This window comes from Erythrolamprus reginae, chromosome 7 (genome assembly GCF_031021105.1).
Source record: "Erythrolamprus reginae isolate rEryReg1 chromosome 7, rEryReg1.hap1, whole genome shotgun sequence".
Lineage (NCBI taxonomy): Eukaryota > Metazoa > Chordata > Lepidosauria > Squamata > Dipsadidae > Erythrolamprus > Erythrolamprus reginae.
Genome location: NC_091956.1, coordinates 37,518,701 through 37,534,781, shown reverse-complemented (window position 1 = coordinate 37,534,781; position 16,081 = coordinate 37,518,701). Strand labels below are relative to the sequence as shown.

General features: G+C 41.2%; 1 protein-coding gene across 2 annotated transcripts in view; it reads left to right on the top strand.

The window, feature by feature from the left end:
• Positions 1 to 16,081, top strand: part of RAB28 (RAB28, member RAS oncogene family) — a 326,361-nt gene that overhangs the window by 262,649 nt on the left and 47,631 nt on the right. For both annotated transcript variants that reach the window (XM_070757348.1, XM_070757350.1), the window contains exon 5: positions 466 to 569. In XM_070757348.1, coding sequence (XP_070613449.1) covers positions 466 to 569 — 104 coding nt within the window. The remainder of the gene's footprint in view (positions 1 to 465; positions 570 to 16,081) is intronic.

The following is a 16,081-nucleotide window of genomic DNA, read 5'->3' as shown; positions in this document are numbered from 1 at the left end:
CCCTGTTCCAGGGGGTCTGAATGTCAACCTTCGCTATGTTTTCTGCATATCTCTACTCTTGGTTGCCAATAGTAATAGGGAGGGGTCTTGGGGTGAGGGGGGGAAGAGAACAGGAGACCCTATGAAGAGAGATAAGTTTCATTTTCCTTGAAACCAGGTGACGTGAAGGAGACCGTTAGAAGTTACATTTCATAAACGTGACATGGAGTGAGGATGCATCCACCTGATGGTCATGGACACTAGGGATTGGCCATTTTCCCAAAGGGGGGTCAAAATGGGTTTGATATACGCATGTATCACACAATTTTCTCCAGCCTTTGCTTTAACCTTGATTGCTTTCAGTTCTGATTTATGATAAATTCACTTTTGAACCTTAAAAAGGACTCTGAGTTTTATTTTTCTTAAATACTGACTGTAGTAGTTTGACTATTATACTATTTTTTTTCCTCACTGATTTTTTTTTAGTTGATTTGGAACATATACGGACTGTAAAAATGGATAAACACCTTCAATTTTGCCAGGAAAGTCATTCTAGCAGTCATTTTGTGTCAGCAAAGACAGGCGATTCTGTAAGTATTATCAATAATGTTATTTTAACAATATTGTTATTGTGCATTTTTGTGACTCTTCAGAGCTTGGTACCAATTTTGTACACTTAACATCAACTTTTAAAACTCGTTTGTTCATTTTAGATAAGATGTTATACTTCTCCAAAGGTGCCAACTGAGTATTTTTTTAAAAAAAACCGTTTGTTTCATTTTATTTGCACCTTAAGATTTTTTTCCTGTTATAAGTGTTTTTGTTATGAAAGCAAACAGATATTTAAATTGATATTAACTTGTATATGTGTGCATACACACACAATGTGATATTTTAATTAAAAAATAAATTTTACAGACATTTCTAAACTTCTGTTTGCTTTGTCATAGGGAACGGAGTGTAGATTAATGAGAAAAAAAATTAATTTCAACTACTGTATTGTAGAATGAGACTGCAGCATCTCTCTCTCTCTCTCTCTCTCTTTCTCTCTCTCTCTCTCTCTCTCTCTCTGTGTATTTGTACAATGCATTCAGAAAGTATTCAGACCCCCTTAACTTTTGAATATTTTGTTATGCTACAACCTGATTTACAGTTGTTTAAATTCATTTTTTTTCTCATTAATCTACACTCAGTACCTCATAATGACAAAATGAAAACAGAAATTTAGAAATGTCTGTAAATTTATTAACAACAAAAAACAGAAATATCACATTGCCATAAGTATTCAGACTGTTAAGTCAGTAGTTTGTTGAAGCTCCTTTGGCAGCAATTATAGCTTTGAGGGGTTTTTTGGCTGTGAGGCAACAAGCTTTGCATACCTGGATAGGGGGATTTTTTCTTCCTTGCAAATCCTCTCCAGCTGGGTCAGGTTCGATGGTGATTGTTGATGGACAGCCATTCTCCAATGCGCAGCTCAGGAGAGTCCAACTTGGGTTCAACTCTAGTCTGTTGCTAGGGACTGAGTTTAAAATTTAAATATTCAATAGGTTAATGCCTCCTAGCTGCCCAGAAGGCCAGTTTTTAAAACTCAGTTGTTGTGTAGAGACACATGAGTTTTTTCTCCCACACTTCTGTGTTTAATCCAGGTTGGACTCTCCTTCTTTTCTCCCTTTTTCCCCTTAATTTTTCAGGTAAGTTTAGAAAATTCAGGCTGGTTAGCCAGTATGCTGGCAAGAACCACCTTTTTTTTTTTTTTGCATGAAGCAATTCCCTTGGGTCACTGTCCTCCATGGATATAACCCAGTAGCTTCCGACAGCAAGCCCGGGCATCGGAGACAGCCCTTTCTGCAGAGAGCATGATCAACCTTTTCCAGTCGTGAGGGTCCACCCCTCCACTGGGCTTGACGATCTCCCCATTGTCTCAGCTTGTGGATTCCACGCTCAGCGACAGAGCTTGCCTTCACTAGTGCCTGCAGGCTAAAAAGCCTCTTTGCGTCATTCGCACCTTTCTTTTCAAGCCGGTTGAGCTGCCGGCATTGGAACGGCCGCTGTTTTTAAAGTCGCCTACGTCTTCTAAGTCAAAGACCAAGGCTGCTCAAACTTCCACTTCCTGGAAGGAAGGTGAGAAGAGGATAAAGGCTCTCAAAAGGCAAATGGAGCAGGTACAGAGGGCTTTGGTGACCCCATTCCCTCAACTACAGTTCCCTTGGGCCAGATGACCCTGCCATAATAGCCTCCTGGCACATCTCTGTTTTTGCCTGAGGTAGACCCTACTGGGACAGCCACTGAGACAGACTGGTCTCCAGAGTGCCATGAAGGGGCACCAATGTCCTTAACCCCAGCCCTTCTACCACCAATGGGTTAAGACTTGGGGACCACCCCTACTCATCTCTCACTTCAGACAAACCACAGGCAGGCACCATGTCTGCCCGGGTGCAGACATTTGGCAACAACTTTCACCTTCAATCCAGGATATGATAACTGACGCATATTTGCAAGGAATTGCCACGGTCATGCAGCAATGGCCATCTGTCACGCCAGCCAGAACAACACCTCAGGATCTGTGGTCCTCTATTCCAGTGCAGTACTCTGATCAGGAGTCAATGTCAGGTGGATAGAGAAGACAGAAGTGATCCAGATGATGACCTGTCCGAAGATGAGGATGCCATCCCTGAGCAACTGGTTTTCTGGGGCCTATTTAAGCCAGCCCTGTTTAAAACACTTTTGAACAAGGCAGAAGCCACTGTGAACCTAGGGGGTGCCACCAAGACATCTCAGCAATCGGTGGGCATTGATCCATCTGCCGGTCTCTTTTCTCAGCCTGAAAGGGAATCAGACTTTATCCCATTGTCAAAAATCCTTATTGAAAGCATTAAGCACTCTTGGGATCATCCAGCAGCAAGCCCTGGACCATCTGCCACTGAATTCTACGGCTTTGGGCCAGAGGTGGATTCAATTTCTTCTCGAAGGCCAGCCAGTGGTTAGCTTAGTCTCCAATGCTCTGGTACCAGCGGATATGGCAGAGGGCCTTAAACCTGAAGACTGCAAAGCAGAGAACCTCATTCGCAAATCCCACCAAATGGCTGCTTGGGCCTTGTGGGCAGTCTCGGCAGCCTCTTTCTTCAATCACACCTCAATTATGTGGTTGTGGGACATGCAGGCTAGGTTAGGCCCGGAGGATGCGAGAATCCACCAAGATTTGAACAAACTGTTGGTGGCAGTGGAGTTCTCAGCGGATGCAACCTTAAACGCGGCACAGTTCGCATCTAGATCCATGGTGGCCACAATGGTCTCCCATCGCCTACTGTGACTCAGGAATTGGCAAACTGACATGTGCTCCAAATGGCGCCTTGCAGCCTCCCCATTTTAGGGCACAAAGCTTTTTGGAGTATCCTTGACTCTATCCTAATTGAGGACAAGGACAAGCGCAAGGTTCTCCCGAGGGCCTATCACAGGGCAGACAGGAGATCAGCACCATACCTGTGATGGGAGCCCTTTCATGTGGACACTTCCTTGGGGCCCCACCCAGCCCCGAGGTTGTATAATCGGGAACCTTCAGACAGGACAGAACTGCCTTTCTTGATAGAAGCAGACAGTTCCCCCAGCAATCCCAGTCCAGATTATCCTTCCAGGACCGGCCTCCAAGGGATATCATAGGTCTAAGTGACTCCTCCTGAGACCTTTCCCATTGGAGGCAGACTTCAACAGTTTGCAACCCAGTGGGAGACCACTTCCACGGACTCCTGGGCTTTGGCCACTATAAAATACGGCCTACTGCTCGAGTTTCTACTATCACCTCAAAACAGGTTTATCGAGTGCCCCATTCATCCCCCCCCCCCCAAACGACTGCTATTGGAACAGAAGATCTACAATCTCTTGCAAATCTAAGCCATTGAATGGGTGCCTCAAAGACAAGAGGGATTGGGATTTTACTCCATTGTGTTCCTAGTTCCTAAGTCCTCAGGAGGTTGCTGCATGATCTTAAATCTCAGGCAATTAAATATCTATGTGACGTACCAGAGATTCAAGATGCAGTCCCTGATGTCTATCCTGGCCTGCATCTGCCACAATGATTGGCTCACCTCAATAGACCTCTAGGAGGCCTACCTCCATGTCCTGATCCATCCCACACAACAAAAGTTCCTCCGCTTCTGCTTAGCAGGGAACCATTTTCAATATTGGGCAATGCCTTTCGGACCGTGGCGTTCACCAGTCTTTTGGACGTAGTGACAGCAGACCTGAGAACTGTTCAATCCATCTCCAGGCATATCTGAACGACATAATTTTACTGTGAAGGTCACCCAGTCAAGTGCAAGCCGATCTCCACACTACAATGGAATCGCTCCAAAGACATGGGTTGTCCATCAATTTCAAAAAGAGTCATCTAGTACTCACAACCTCCGAGTCTACAGAGAGGGACAGCATACAAATCTAATAAATAATAACCTCACTCCAGCATCTGTGTACCATCATCAACATACAGTCAAGCCAGGTCTTCTTATCGCCAGACCATCAATGCAACATCATGAAGGCTGTACATCTCATCCACCTGAAACATTGTGTACCGCTATCCATAGTTCCCTCTAAGCTGAGCAGTGAGCAATCGCTCACTTAAAAATCATCATCAACTCAGAGTTTTCCAAACCTGCCCAGAAGCCGAGAGGGAAAGAGTGAGAGGGAAGGAGAGAGAGAAGAACAGAGGAAGAGAGAGAAACAGATAGAAAAAAGAGAGGAAGGAAAAGAGAAAGAAAAAGAATGGGAGTAAGGAAGAGAGAAAGAAAATCAAAATCTAGTTTGAAACTAGCTCAACTATTTAAGTGGCATTTTGATATTGATAGAGTTGCCCTATTATGAGCTCACTGTTATAGACACACAGTACAGTATTTTATTTTAAAATTCTCTGAGGCAAAACAGGGTGGGTGTTTTGTTTGTTTATTTATTTATTTATTTATTATTTCTGTGCCGCCCAGTCCCAAAGGGACTGCTGCTCAGACACTATACTTTTCCGCCCCCCCCCCAAAAAGAATAGAGGGAACACTGCCGCTATCCCATCTGTCCAGTCTCCTGGGAATGTTCATCCCCTGCATACATGTGGTGCCATGGGCAAGGCTACACTCCCACCCACTGCAGAGGTTCCTGCTGCCATTTCAAAAAGCAAAGACCAGCCACACCAACAAGTTGGTCCAGCCGTTAGCCAAGGTACGTCACTCCCTAGACTGGTGGACATCTCCTGCCCTTCTACGGGGGTCCCTTTTCAGGGAAAAGATGGGTATCACAATCACGACAGATGCCAGCCTTTGGGGATGGGGCACTCACACCTCCTTCCTGATGACCCAGGGTCACTGGACCACCAAAGACTTGAGGGAAACAAACATCAATTTCCAGGAGCTGAGGATGGCCACATTAGCGCTTTGGCACTTCTCCCATCTGATTGCAGACCACCCAATGGTCATCCTGACAGACAATGTGGCCACCCATTCCCATCACCTCAAATCTCTCCGGGCAGAACATATCTTGGGGAAGATGAATGTCAACATCCCAAATAGCATCTGAGAAATAAATCAGATTCCAGTCCATTTCTCTCACATAAGGTTTCATTTGTTATCAGAGCCATGTTGGTCACGCTATTGCCATTCCGATACTAACTTCTTTCCAGTACCTCACCCAGGTTAAGGTTCATCCCACATCCACACACCCACAGGTTCACCATGAGGACCAGTCTGTGTGCAGGGATTCCACTGTGTTCCCCTTTTCTTCAGTTGATACAGAACAAAAGATGACCTTGGGCTCTAAGAAAGGAATTTCTTGTGGCTAGTAACTTTCCCCTCTCATTCAACTACCCCTCCCAATTCCCCTAATACTGTGCTACTGTGGCAGGTCAAAGTCTCTAACTCCACATGATGTCTTCAGCCTGACAGGCACCACTACACCCTTTGCAAAGAACCACCTCTTGAAACAATAGAATAAAACAAATAGGAGTTAGTCCCGCTTTTAACCCCCCCCCCCCATAGGGACACTCAGACTTGGTTGGATAACCTATCAGCCTTGACATCCCAACTCTTAACCCAGGTAGCCTCCGACAGAGGGTGCCCCTTCCAATGAATCAAGTACTGCAATTTACCCCAGAAAATGTGAGAATCCAAAATCTTTTCCCCCTTGTATTAGTACAGGGGGAGGGGCAACTGTATACATACCTGATGTTGTTCCCAATCACTGGCTTAAGCAGGCTGCAGTGGAATACAGAGTAAATTGTCCCTAGGATTCTAGGCAATGCAAGCTGCACCGTGACCGGGTTGATTACTTTCACAATTGGGAAAGGGCCTAGAAATTTAGGACCTAGCTTTTTGCTAGGCAGCTTTAACCAAATGTATTTGGTGACAGGAAAACCTTATCTCCCAATCTAAAAGGGAGTTGGAGACTGGCGTTTCTCTGCTTGTTTCTTGTAGGCTTGCACTGCCTCTGCCAGTGCTTTCTTGGTGTCCTCCCATCCTCTCTTCAGTTTCTCCATCCATTCCACCAACATGACGGATGAGGGAAGTTCTTTAGGTACTTCCAGCATGGGAATGAAATCTTGTCCGCCGATGACCTGGAAAGGAGTTAATCCCGTATTGCTGTGTACGGAGATGTTTTATGCTATTTCCGCAAAAGTCAGCAGTTCAGCTCAATTGTCTTGCTGGTAACTCACATAACATCTGAAGTATTGTTCCGCTAGGGTGTTAGCTTTCTCAGCTGCTCCATTTGTGGAAGGGTGGAACGCAGACCTTGGGTGGAACCAATGGCATAGATGAATTCTTTCTTGCCATTGGGTGGAACCAATGGCATAGATGAACCCCCCAACCTGATATGATTCTACAGGGGAATCCATGCAACCTTTAAATGTGTTTTAGGAATAACGTAACCAGATGTCTGGCTGTGGGTGGTCCCAAACAAGAAATGAAATTATCTTGTTTGGAAAATAAATCAATGACAGCCCAAATAACAGTGTTACCCTTGCTCTCAGTGAGTTCCATGATGAAATCCATCGCTATTTCTTTCCAGGGTCTGCTAGGGTTGGTGACTTGCTGCAGCAACCCTGGAGGTTTTCCGGGGCTGTTTTCTGGTGGCACAAGTGGCACAAGTCCTTACATAATCTTTGACTTCTGTTCTCATCCTAGGCCACCAGAACTGCCTCCGCGCCAGATGCAATGTTTTCAGGAACCCAAAGTGGCTCCCTAATCTGGAATCATGACTCTGTTGGAGAATCTCTAATCACAGGCAGGAAGGCACATATAATTTGGTTCCCTTCCAAACCAACCCTTCCCTCAGTGTTAGGATTTGTTGAACCACTGGTCAGTTGGCAACACTTACTTCAATTTGTTCTCCCATTCCTTTTCCCTTGGTGAGGGTTGTCTCCTAGTTTGGTCTCAGGTGTGGACAGGTGCAACTTTCTCTTTACTTCCCAAAGGTAGGGGAAGACATGGGATGATTGGATGGCTTTCTTCCTCTCTTTGGCTTTTATATTGGGGTTTTTGTGACAAAGCCTCATCAAAGAGATTCTTCCTAGCTGGGATATGTTTCAGTGTGAAGTTGAAACATCTGAAGTACTGGGCCCAGCAAACTTGCTTAGGAGAAAGCTTGCGAGGGGTCTTTAATGCCTCAAGGTTCTTATGATCAGTGCACACCTCGAAAGGAATTGTTCTGCCTTCTAGGAAATGCCTCCTTGTCTCCAGTGCCACACGTATAGCAAAAGCTTCCTTTTCCCATATGGCCCATCTCCTTTCGGTAGGGGTCAGCTTTTTGGAAAGGTATGCACACGGTAGCAGATGTCCCTATTGGCACATCACTGGCATCTGACTAAATCACAAACTTTCGCTCTGGGTTAGGGTGTTGCGGGATTGGCTCCTCTGCAAAAAAAATATTTTGAGCCCTTCAAAAGCCTTATGGCATTCCATTGTCCACCTAATATACTGAGATTGTTTGGGCTTAGTAGGGGTTGCCCCAGTTAGGGGCAAAGCAACTTCAGTGAAAGCTGGAGTGAACTATTGGTAGAAATGTGCAAATCCTAAGAAACTCTGTAATTGTTTGTGTGTGCAGAGAGCTTGCCAATCAAGCACAACCTTCGCCTTAGTGGGGTCCATCTCTATGCCTTTGTTTGAGATGTGGTATTTCAAATAGTCTACTGATGTCTTGTGAAATTCACATTTGGAAAGTTTTACATAAAGCTTTGCCAAAAGTTTCTTCAAGACTTGTCTCATCAATTTGATGTGGTCAGACAGATTCTGGCTATAGATAAGAATGTTATCTAAATACACGAGCCTCCCATTGTAAAGGTGGGCATATAAGACTTCGTTTATGTACTGCATGAACACAGCTGGGGCTCCCTTCAGGCCAAATGGCATAACAATAGGCAGTGGAAAGTGGTTTTCCACTCATCTCCTTCCTTTATTCTGATGCGGTAATAAACCTCTCTTAAATCCAATTTCGTGAATATTTTCCCCTTGCCTAGATGGTTTGAGTAAGTCCTTCATATGGGGGAGAGGATAAGTGTTTTGCTCGCACAATGCATTTAAATTTCTAAAATCAACCACTAGGCGGTTCCCTCCATCCTTTTTCTCTTTAAAGAGAACTGGGGCTGCTATTCTGGAATTAGCAGGCTAAATTAATCCCCTTTTTAGGTTGGTTCAAATTCTATTGCACAGTCTATTGGTCTGTGAGGGGGCAGTTCATTGCAATCTTCCTCACTGAAAACTTTTTCCAAGTCTCTGTATTCAAGGGGCACTTTTTGGAGATCTGGGAGTGTTTCCTCCTTCATCGCAGCAGCTGTTAAGGAGCCGTCTGTTTCCTCCTGGGGAGGGGTATTCCTCCTGCCAGTCTCTGGAAGAAGGGTAGGGCCGATGTGGAGGGCAAGCTTGAGATATCCATCCTCCCACCTAATGGTGGGGATCCATTTGCTCAGCCAGGCCAGACCCAATATGACTGGTTCTGACATCTTGGGGACGACTGTCAACTTCAGAAATTCATGTTTTCTGCCTATTTGAAACTCCATTAACTCTGTCAGGAGTGTAGCTGGAACTCCGCCTACTAGTGAGCCATCCACTTGTTGGAAATGGATGGGGTTGGCTAAAGGTCTGGTTTGGATTTTTAATTTCTCTAATACTGTTTTGCTGATAAGGCATCTTGAGCACCCTGTATCTATAAGAGCTCGTATTTCTTCCTCCCCCATGGTCATTACTTTAATCTTTGCTTTAATGAGGAACGGATGGACGGGCTCACTCACTATGGGGTCATCTACTCCACTATCATTCCAGTCAGGGGTGAGTCTTGAAGGAATGGTTTCTTCACCCTCAGGGAAATCCTCAGGAAGGAAGAGCTCCGTTGTTTGAAAAGCCCAGCGACGCGGCTCCGAGGTTTTTCCAGGTTTTCCTTCTGCTACTGAGCATGGCTTAGGGTTTGGGGGGAGAGAGGGGGGCCAAGCAGTCAGCCCCCTTATGGCCAGTCTGCTCTCACCGATAGCATTTTATTCCCCTCATGGCCTCTGAGTAAGTGTGGCCCAGCTGACGAGGGAAACGACGGCATCTTAAAGGTCTGTGTAGGGTACGGCAAGGGGGTATGTTTCTTCTCAGCACGAATAATATCATCCAGAGTGATAGCCATGGCATACCACTTTTGAATAGCCCATGGAACACACACACACACACACATTTCACAAGCCTTTCTCAAATCTGGGTCAAGAGCATTTTTAACAGTATGGACCAAAAGTCTTCTGGCCATTCTCTCAACTTGCTGGCAGCCCTTCTGAATTCCCCAGCAAAATCCTTCACAGGTCATCCTGACTGTCTTAACCCTTATATTCTATTCGGGTCTATTTGACCCGAAATTTAATTTGAGATCCTGTACAATTTTTTTCCTGCAGATCTGAAACTTGTGATTAAGTGACTTTGCCTCATTTTTTTTTCTGGGTATAAAATTTTTCTTTGTTTTTCTTTCAGCATACAATAAAACAACATGAGCAATAAAAAACACAGAATCAATGCTTAAAATAATAATTAATAATATTTCTTAGATATGTTAAACATTCAAAGAGAGAGAAAAGCGCTAATAATACTTTCAATATGTACTTTTTATCCTGTTCTTTGCTAAGTTAATTAAAATTAACCACACATGAGATATATTTCATCTACAAATTATAAAATCTAGTCCCTTATATTCCCTTTTCCTATTTATAATAAAACAAAAACATCTTAACATCTTAGCTCAATAACTAATTTAATCCTTTCATCTTTGCCTCATTTGAGGGGTTCTTACTATGAGTGTTTTTGTTTTGTTTTTTTCTTAGTTTTTGGTGGGCGCAGTTACTATACAGTTCTGGGTCTATTTGACCCAAAGAGTATTACAGGTCTGAAATTTGTGGTTAATTGACTTTTACAGGTCTGAAACTTGTGAATGATTCACTTTTCCTCATTTGAGGGGTTCTTACTATGAAAAAATAGTTTATTAAATTTCACATTTAAAAAGGGGTGAAAGGGGAAGGGGGTGAGGGTCAAAAGAAGTAAAGATGATAGGCAGGTGATTACATCATTGTAAAAGTAATTCTGAAATATATGGAAAATTATGAATGATATAAGTAATTATCTTGCAAAAAGAATTACATTTCATAGCAATAGATACAAAGTGTATTTGCAACATATATAAAGTATTTGCATATAGTATATGCTAACTAGTAAGTAACTAAGTAGTAAGTAGACCACCATTATAATAGACCCTGAAAAAAAGAAAGAAATGGGGGAATCAAAAAGGAAGTTTAGAATAGAAAAAGACAAGTATAGAAAAAAAGAAAGAGGATAAAGTGAATCTGAATGATTGCAGACGTTTGTAGGATATGCAACATAATAGTATGTTGGAGTAGTAGGTGTAGATGGTAAAAAAAATATAAAAAGTTAATAAAAAATAGGTTAAGATAGAAGTAGTTAGAGAAGTAAAGAATTATGTTACAAATATTTTATCTTTAATGTTGAATTGGTTATTGTTGGTATTTGGATTAATTATAATAGTATCTAATATTTTCATTTAGAGCTGTAAAAGATGGGGTGCATTTACTAATCTTAACAGGTAACGGATTGGTATTTTTTTGCTGCAATCCATTGATACCACTTATCCCATATTTTATAAAATCAGATTCTTTTTTGTCTTGAATTTCCATAGTAATTTTGGTCATCTCAGCACATTCCATTATTTTAGTAATAACTGTTAGAGTTGAGGGGATTATTCCCTGCTTCCAGGTTTGAGCATATATGATTCTGGCAGCTCCTAGAATTTATAATATAATATATTTTTCTTGACATGTGAATTTTTGTCTAAATATTTCTAGTAGAAATAACTCCGGTTTGGGTGTTACATCAATTGATATGACTTGGTCCATTAGAGCTTTAATATCCTTCCAGAATTTTTTAGCGTAGGTACAGGTCCACCATAGGTGGTAATATGTCCCTGGTTTTGCTTTACATTTCCAACATTTGGTTGATAAATTCGAAAACATTTGCCGGAGGTGCCATCGGTAAAACATTTTTAGTTGGTTTTCTTTATTGGACATTGCTAGTGTCCTTTTGTAGTTGGTGCTCCATATTTTATCCCATTCTACTAGATTGATCATGTAGCCAAAATTCTGGCACCAAGAAATCATGCAGCCTTTAACTTGTTCTTCACAATTATCTACCAATTATGGTAGAGGTATAAAAATCTTGGTAGGATGTTGCATTTAATAGCGAATATTTTCCCCATCAGGGAGAGTTTCAGATTTGACCATCTTAGCAGATCTTTCTGTACCTCTTTAAGTAATTGATCGTAATTATCTTTTTTTATGGTAGTATAATTTGACGTCATCCATATTCCCAAGTATTTGATCTTTTAAACTATCTTTATGTTAATCGAATCCTCCAAAATTATAATTTGTTTTGGGGACATGTTTTTAGTTAGAATTTGAGTCTTTGTCTTATTAATTTTTAAACTGGTTACTTCACCAAATTTATATATTTCCTTTAGTAAAATCGGAGCCATTTCTATTGCATCCTGTATAATGAAGACAACATCGTCCGCGAAGGCTTGTAGTTTGAATTGTTCTTTTTTAATGTTGATACCTTGGACTAAATTATTGTTTCTTATGTTATTTAAGAGTGTTTCAATGGCCAAAATAAAAATCAATGGAGCTAGGGGACATCCTTGAAGTACTCCTTTTGTTATTGGTATTTTTTCAGTAATTTCATTATTGAAAAGAATTTTTGCAGATTGTTGAGAATAGTTTTAATTAAATTAAGGAAATTTTCACCAAAGTCCATATATTCAATTTGTGAAGTAAAATATTCCCATTGTAAACTATCAAATGCCTTCCTTAAATTGATAAACATTAAAGCTGCTGGTTTATCAAAGTTTTTATCGTAATATTCAAGGGTGTTTAATATTATTCTTGTATTATTTGTTATGTTTCTTGAGGGCAAAAATCCATTTTGATCTGAGTGAATTATAGTGTTTAATATTTTCTTAAAACGGTCTGTGATTATTGAAGTAAAGGTTTTATAATCAGTGTTGAGCAATAATATTGGTCTATAATTTTCGAGATGTTCCCTATTCTGGTTATCTTTCGGAATTAACATTATGTATGCTTCAGACCAAGATTGAGCTAATTTGGCGTGTAACAATGCATAATTGTAAATATGTAATATTATGGGTTGAAATATATCTATATGCTATTTATAGAATTTGGCGGGAATTCCATCAGGACCGAGAGTTTTATTGTTTTTTTGTTTTGCAATAGCAATTTGGAGTTCCGTAATAGTAATTACATCGTTTAGCATAAGTGTTTGTTCATCTTTTATTAGCATTTTTTCAGTTTGTTATAAGTAGTTTAGTATTGTTTTATTATCTATTCCTACGGTGTTGTACAGTTGTTCATAGAAGTCGTGTATTATTTGTCTTTTATCAGTATTACTAGATTTCAAGTGTCCGAAATTGTTGTATAATGTTTCGATGTTCTTATCTAATTTTTGATGAGCTAGTTTGGAAGCTAACCATCGACCCGGTTTGTTGGTGGATTCAAAATAGATTTGTTTTGCCATTTTTAATTTATGGGAAAGTTGCTGTTGTGTTATTAAATTCATTTGATGTTTAATGGTTTTTATTTCTGCCAGTGTTGAGGTATTTTGAGGGTCCTTTGCAAAGCCCTTTCCGTGTGTTCTAAAGATATATTTAGTTTTTGTAAGTTCTCTTGTTTTTCTTTTATTTGATGAGTAAGATATACAGTGTTCCCTCGATTTTCGCGGGGGATGTGTTCCGAGACCGCCTGCAAAAGTCGAATTTCCGTGAAGTAGAGATGCGGAAGTAAATACACTATTTTTGGCTATGAACAGTATCACAAGCCTTCCCTTAACACTTTAAACCCCTAAATTACAATTTCCCATTTCCTTAGCAACCATTTAGATTATTACTCACCATGTTTATTTATTAAAATTTATTTAAAATTTTTTATTAAAGGCAGATGAATGTTTGGTGATGACATATGATGTCATCGGGTTGGAAAACGTGGTATAGGGAAAAAACCCGCAAAGTATTTTTTAATTAATATTTTTAAAAAACCGTGGTATAGACTGTTCGCGAAGTTTGAACCCGCGAAAATCGAGGGAACACTGTATAGATTCCTTGAATAAAGGCTTTGGTAGTATCCCAAACTTGTTGTGAGGTTTCACCGTTACAATTGCATTCAAAGAAAGTAGTTAGTTCATGTTGTATTTTTTCTTGGAATTGTTGTTGGTTAATAATTGATGAGTACATGGACCATGTTTGTGATTGGTTGTTTTTTAGTTTTCTGAAAATTATTAGTAGAGGGTTATGGTCTGCCCAGGTAGTGTTCTGTATTTGTATATCTATAGCTTCATTTAAAAATTGTATGTTGGACCAAGCCATCTCGATACATGAGAAAGATTTGTGTGGTGGGGAAAACAAAGTGTATTGTTTAGAGTCAGGGTGGTAGTATCTCCAAATATCTTTTAGTGCAAATTCATAGGCTAAAGAGTCTTCTTTAATTTGTGTTTGGAAGTATCTTCTTTAATTTGTGTTTGGAAGTGCCTTTATAGTCCTTAATTCTGTTTGAGATGGAGTTAAAGTCTCCAATTATAATAAAATTTGTTATATCCAATTCTAAAAAATTTTAATGAAGATTTTTAAAGAAGATAGATTGGTTGGTGGAGGGGGCATATATTCCTATAATGTTAATTTTCTTATATCCTAAATTTAATTGTACTATAGGTGTTTGATCGGTTTGATCAGCATAAATAAATTTTGGAAAAAAGGTCTTTTTAACATATACAGTAATACCTCATCTTATGAACTTAATTGGTTCCGGAAGTAGGTTCGTAAGGCGAAAAGTTCGTAAGACGAAACATTGTTTCCCATAGGAAACAATGTAAAAGCAATTAATGCATGCAAAAAGAAAAAAAATCGCAAAATGGCCCTCCGCTCGGCGCCACCGCCCGGCTGTCACCTTTTAAAACAGCCGGGGGGGCTTCTCGGCGTTCTCCCAAACGCCGAACCCGGAAGTTCGGGTTCGGGTTTCGGAGGCCGCCGAGAAGCGCCTGGCTGTTTCAGAAATCCGGACATCTTCATGACGTCAAATCTCCGCCCATGGAATTCTCTATTGGGATTCCCCACCTCCTTTCCAGCCTCCAGATCGGCCAAAAACGCCACCTCCGATTGCAAAAATGGTGCTCCGCCGCGCGCCGCCGCCCGGTTGTCACCTTCTGAAACAGCCGGGCGCTTCTCGGCGGCCTCTGGAACCCGAACCCAAACTTCCGGGTCCGGCGTTCAGGAGAACGCCAAGAAGCCCCCCGGCTGTTTTAAAAGGTGACAGATGGGCGGCGGCGCCAAGTGGAGCACCATTTTGCGATCTGCGGTGGGTTCGTAAGCCGAAAAAAGTTCGTAAGAAGAGGCAAAAAATTTCTGAACCCCAGGTTCGTATCACGAGGGGTTCGTATCACGAGGTACCACTGTATTGCTATGCCTCTTTTTCTGACTGAGGCCGATGCGGTAAATAGTTCTCCAATACTGGGAAAATATAGTAAATTCACCTCATCTTTTAAAATGTGTGTTTCTTGGAAACATACTATATCATAGTTATAATTGATTAATTTGTGAAAAATTTTAATTCTCTTTTTCTGCAAATTTAAACCATTGATGTTAGTAGAAAATAGTACGATCTGATTTTGTGATGAGTTAGTGTATGACTTCCTTCACTTTCTCTCTTTGGGCTTCTGCCTTTGCTCGGGTTGTTGGTCCTCTCGTCGTCCAGTTGTTTTACTTGGGGGTCCTTATCTAATAAATTGTCCTCTGAGCTAAGGTCTTCAGAGATAAATTAATCTCTATTATCGTCTTCTCTTGATCTTATGTCTTCTGTTGTTTTGAACATTTGGTCATAGAATTCTTTTGCTTCTTCAGGTGATGTGATTTTGTATTTTTTATCAGAGTCACCATTATGCCTTCAGGAATAAGCCATCTGAATGGAATATTGTTCTTGTTTAATTTGTTGACTATCATCTGATACGGCTTTCCTTTGTCTCTGACACGCCTTGGTATTTGTCGAAGAACAACAATTTCTCTTCCTTTATAAGATACCTTATTTTCTTTAGACATATTATATACCTCGTCTCGGATGTTTCGTTTGAGAAATCTTATATGAACTTCCCTGGAAGTCTGTGGCGCCTTGCATAAGATGTCAAGATTCGATAGATTTTGTCTGTATGATCAATCATTTCTTGGGGAGTCTTGCCAGTTATGTTTGCAAATATCTCAGCCATTGTGTGGGGGAGATCTTGGTGTTCCAATTCCGTAACATTTTGAAAGTGTAGGAAGTACAGTGATCTCTCGGTTAGCGCGGGGGTTACGTTCCAAGACCTCCCGCGCTAACCGATTTCCGCGTTATATTGGATGCGGAAGTAAAAACACCATCTGCGCATGTGCACCATTTTTTTCATGGCCGCACATGCGCAGATGGTGGAGTTTGTGTGTGGGCGGCGGGGAAGACCAAGGGAAGATTCCTTCAGCCGCCCAACAGCTGATCTGCTCCGCAGCGCGGAAGCAG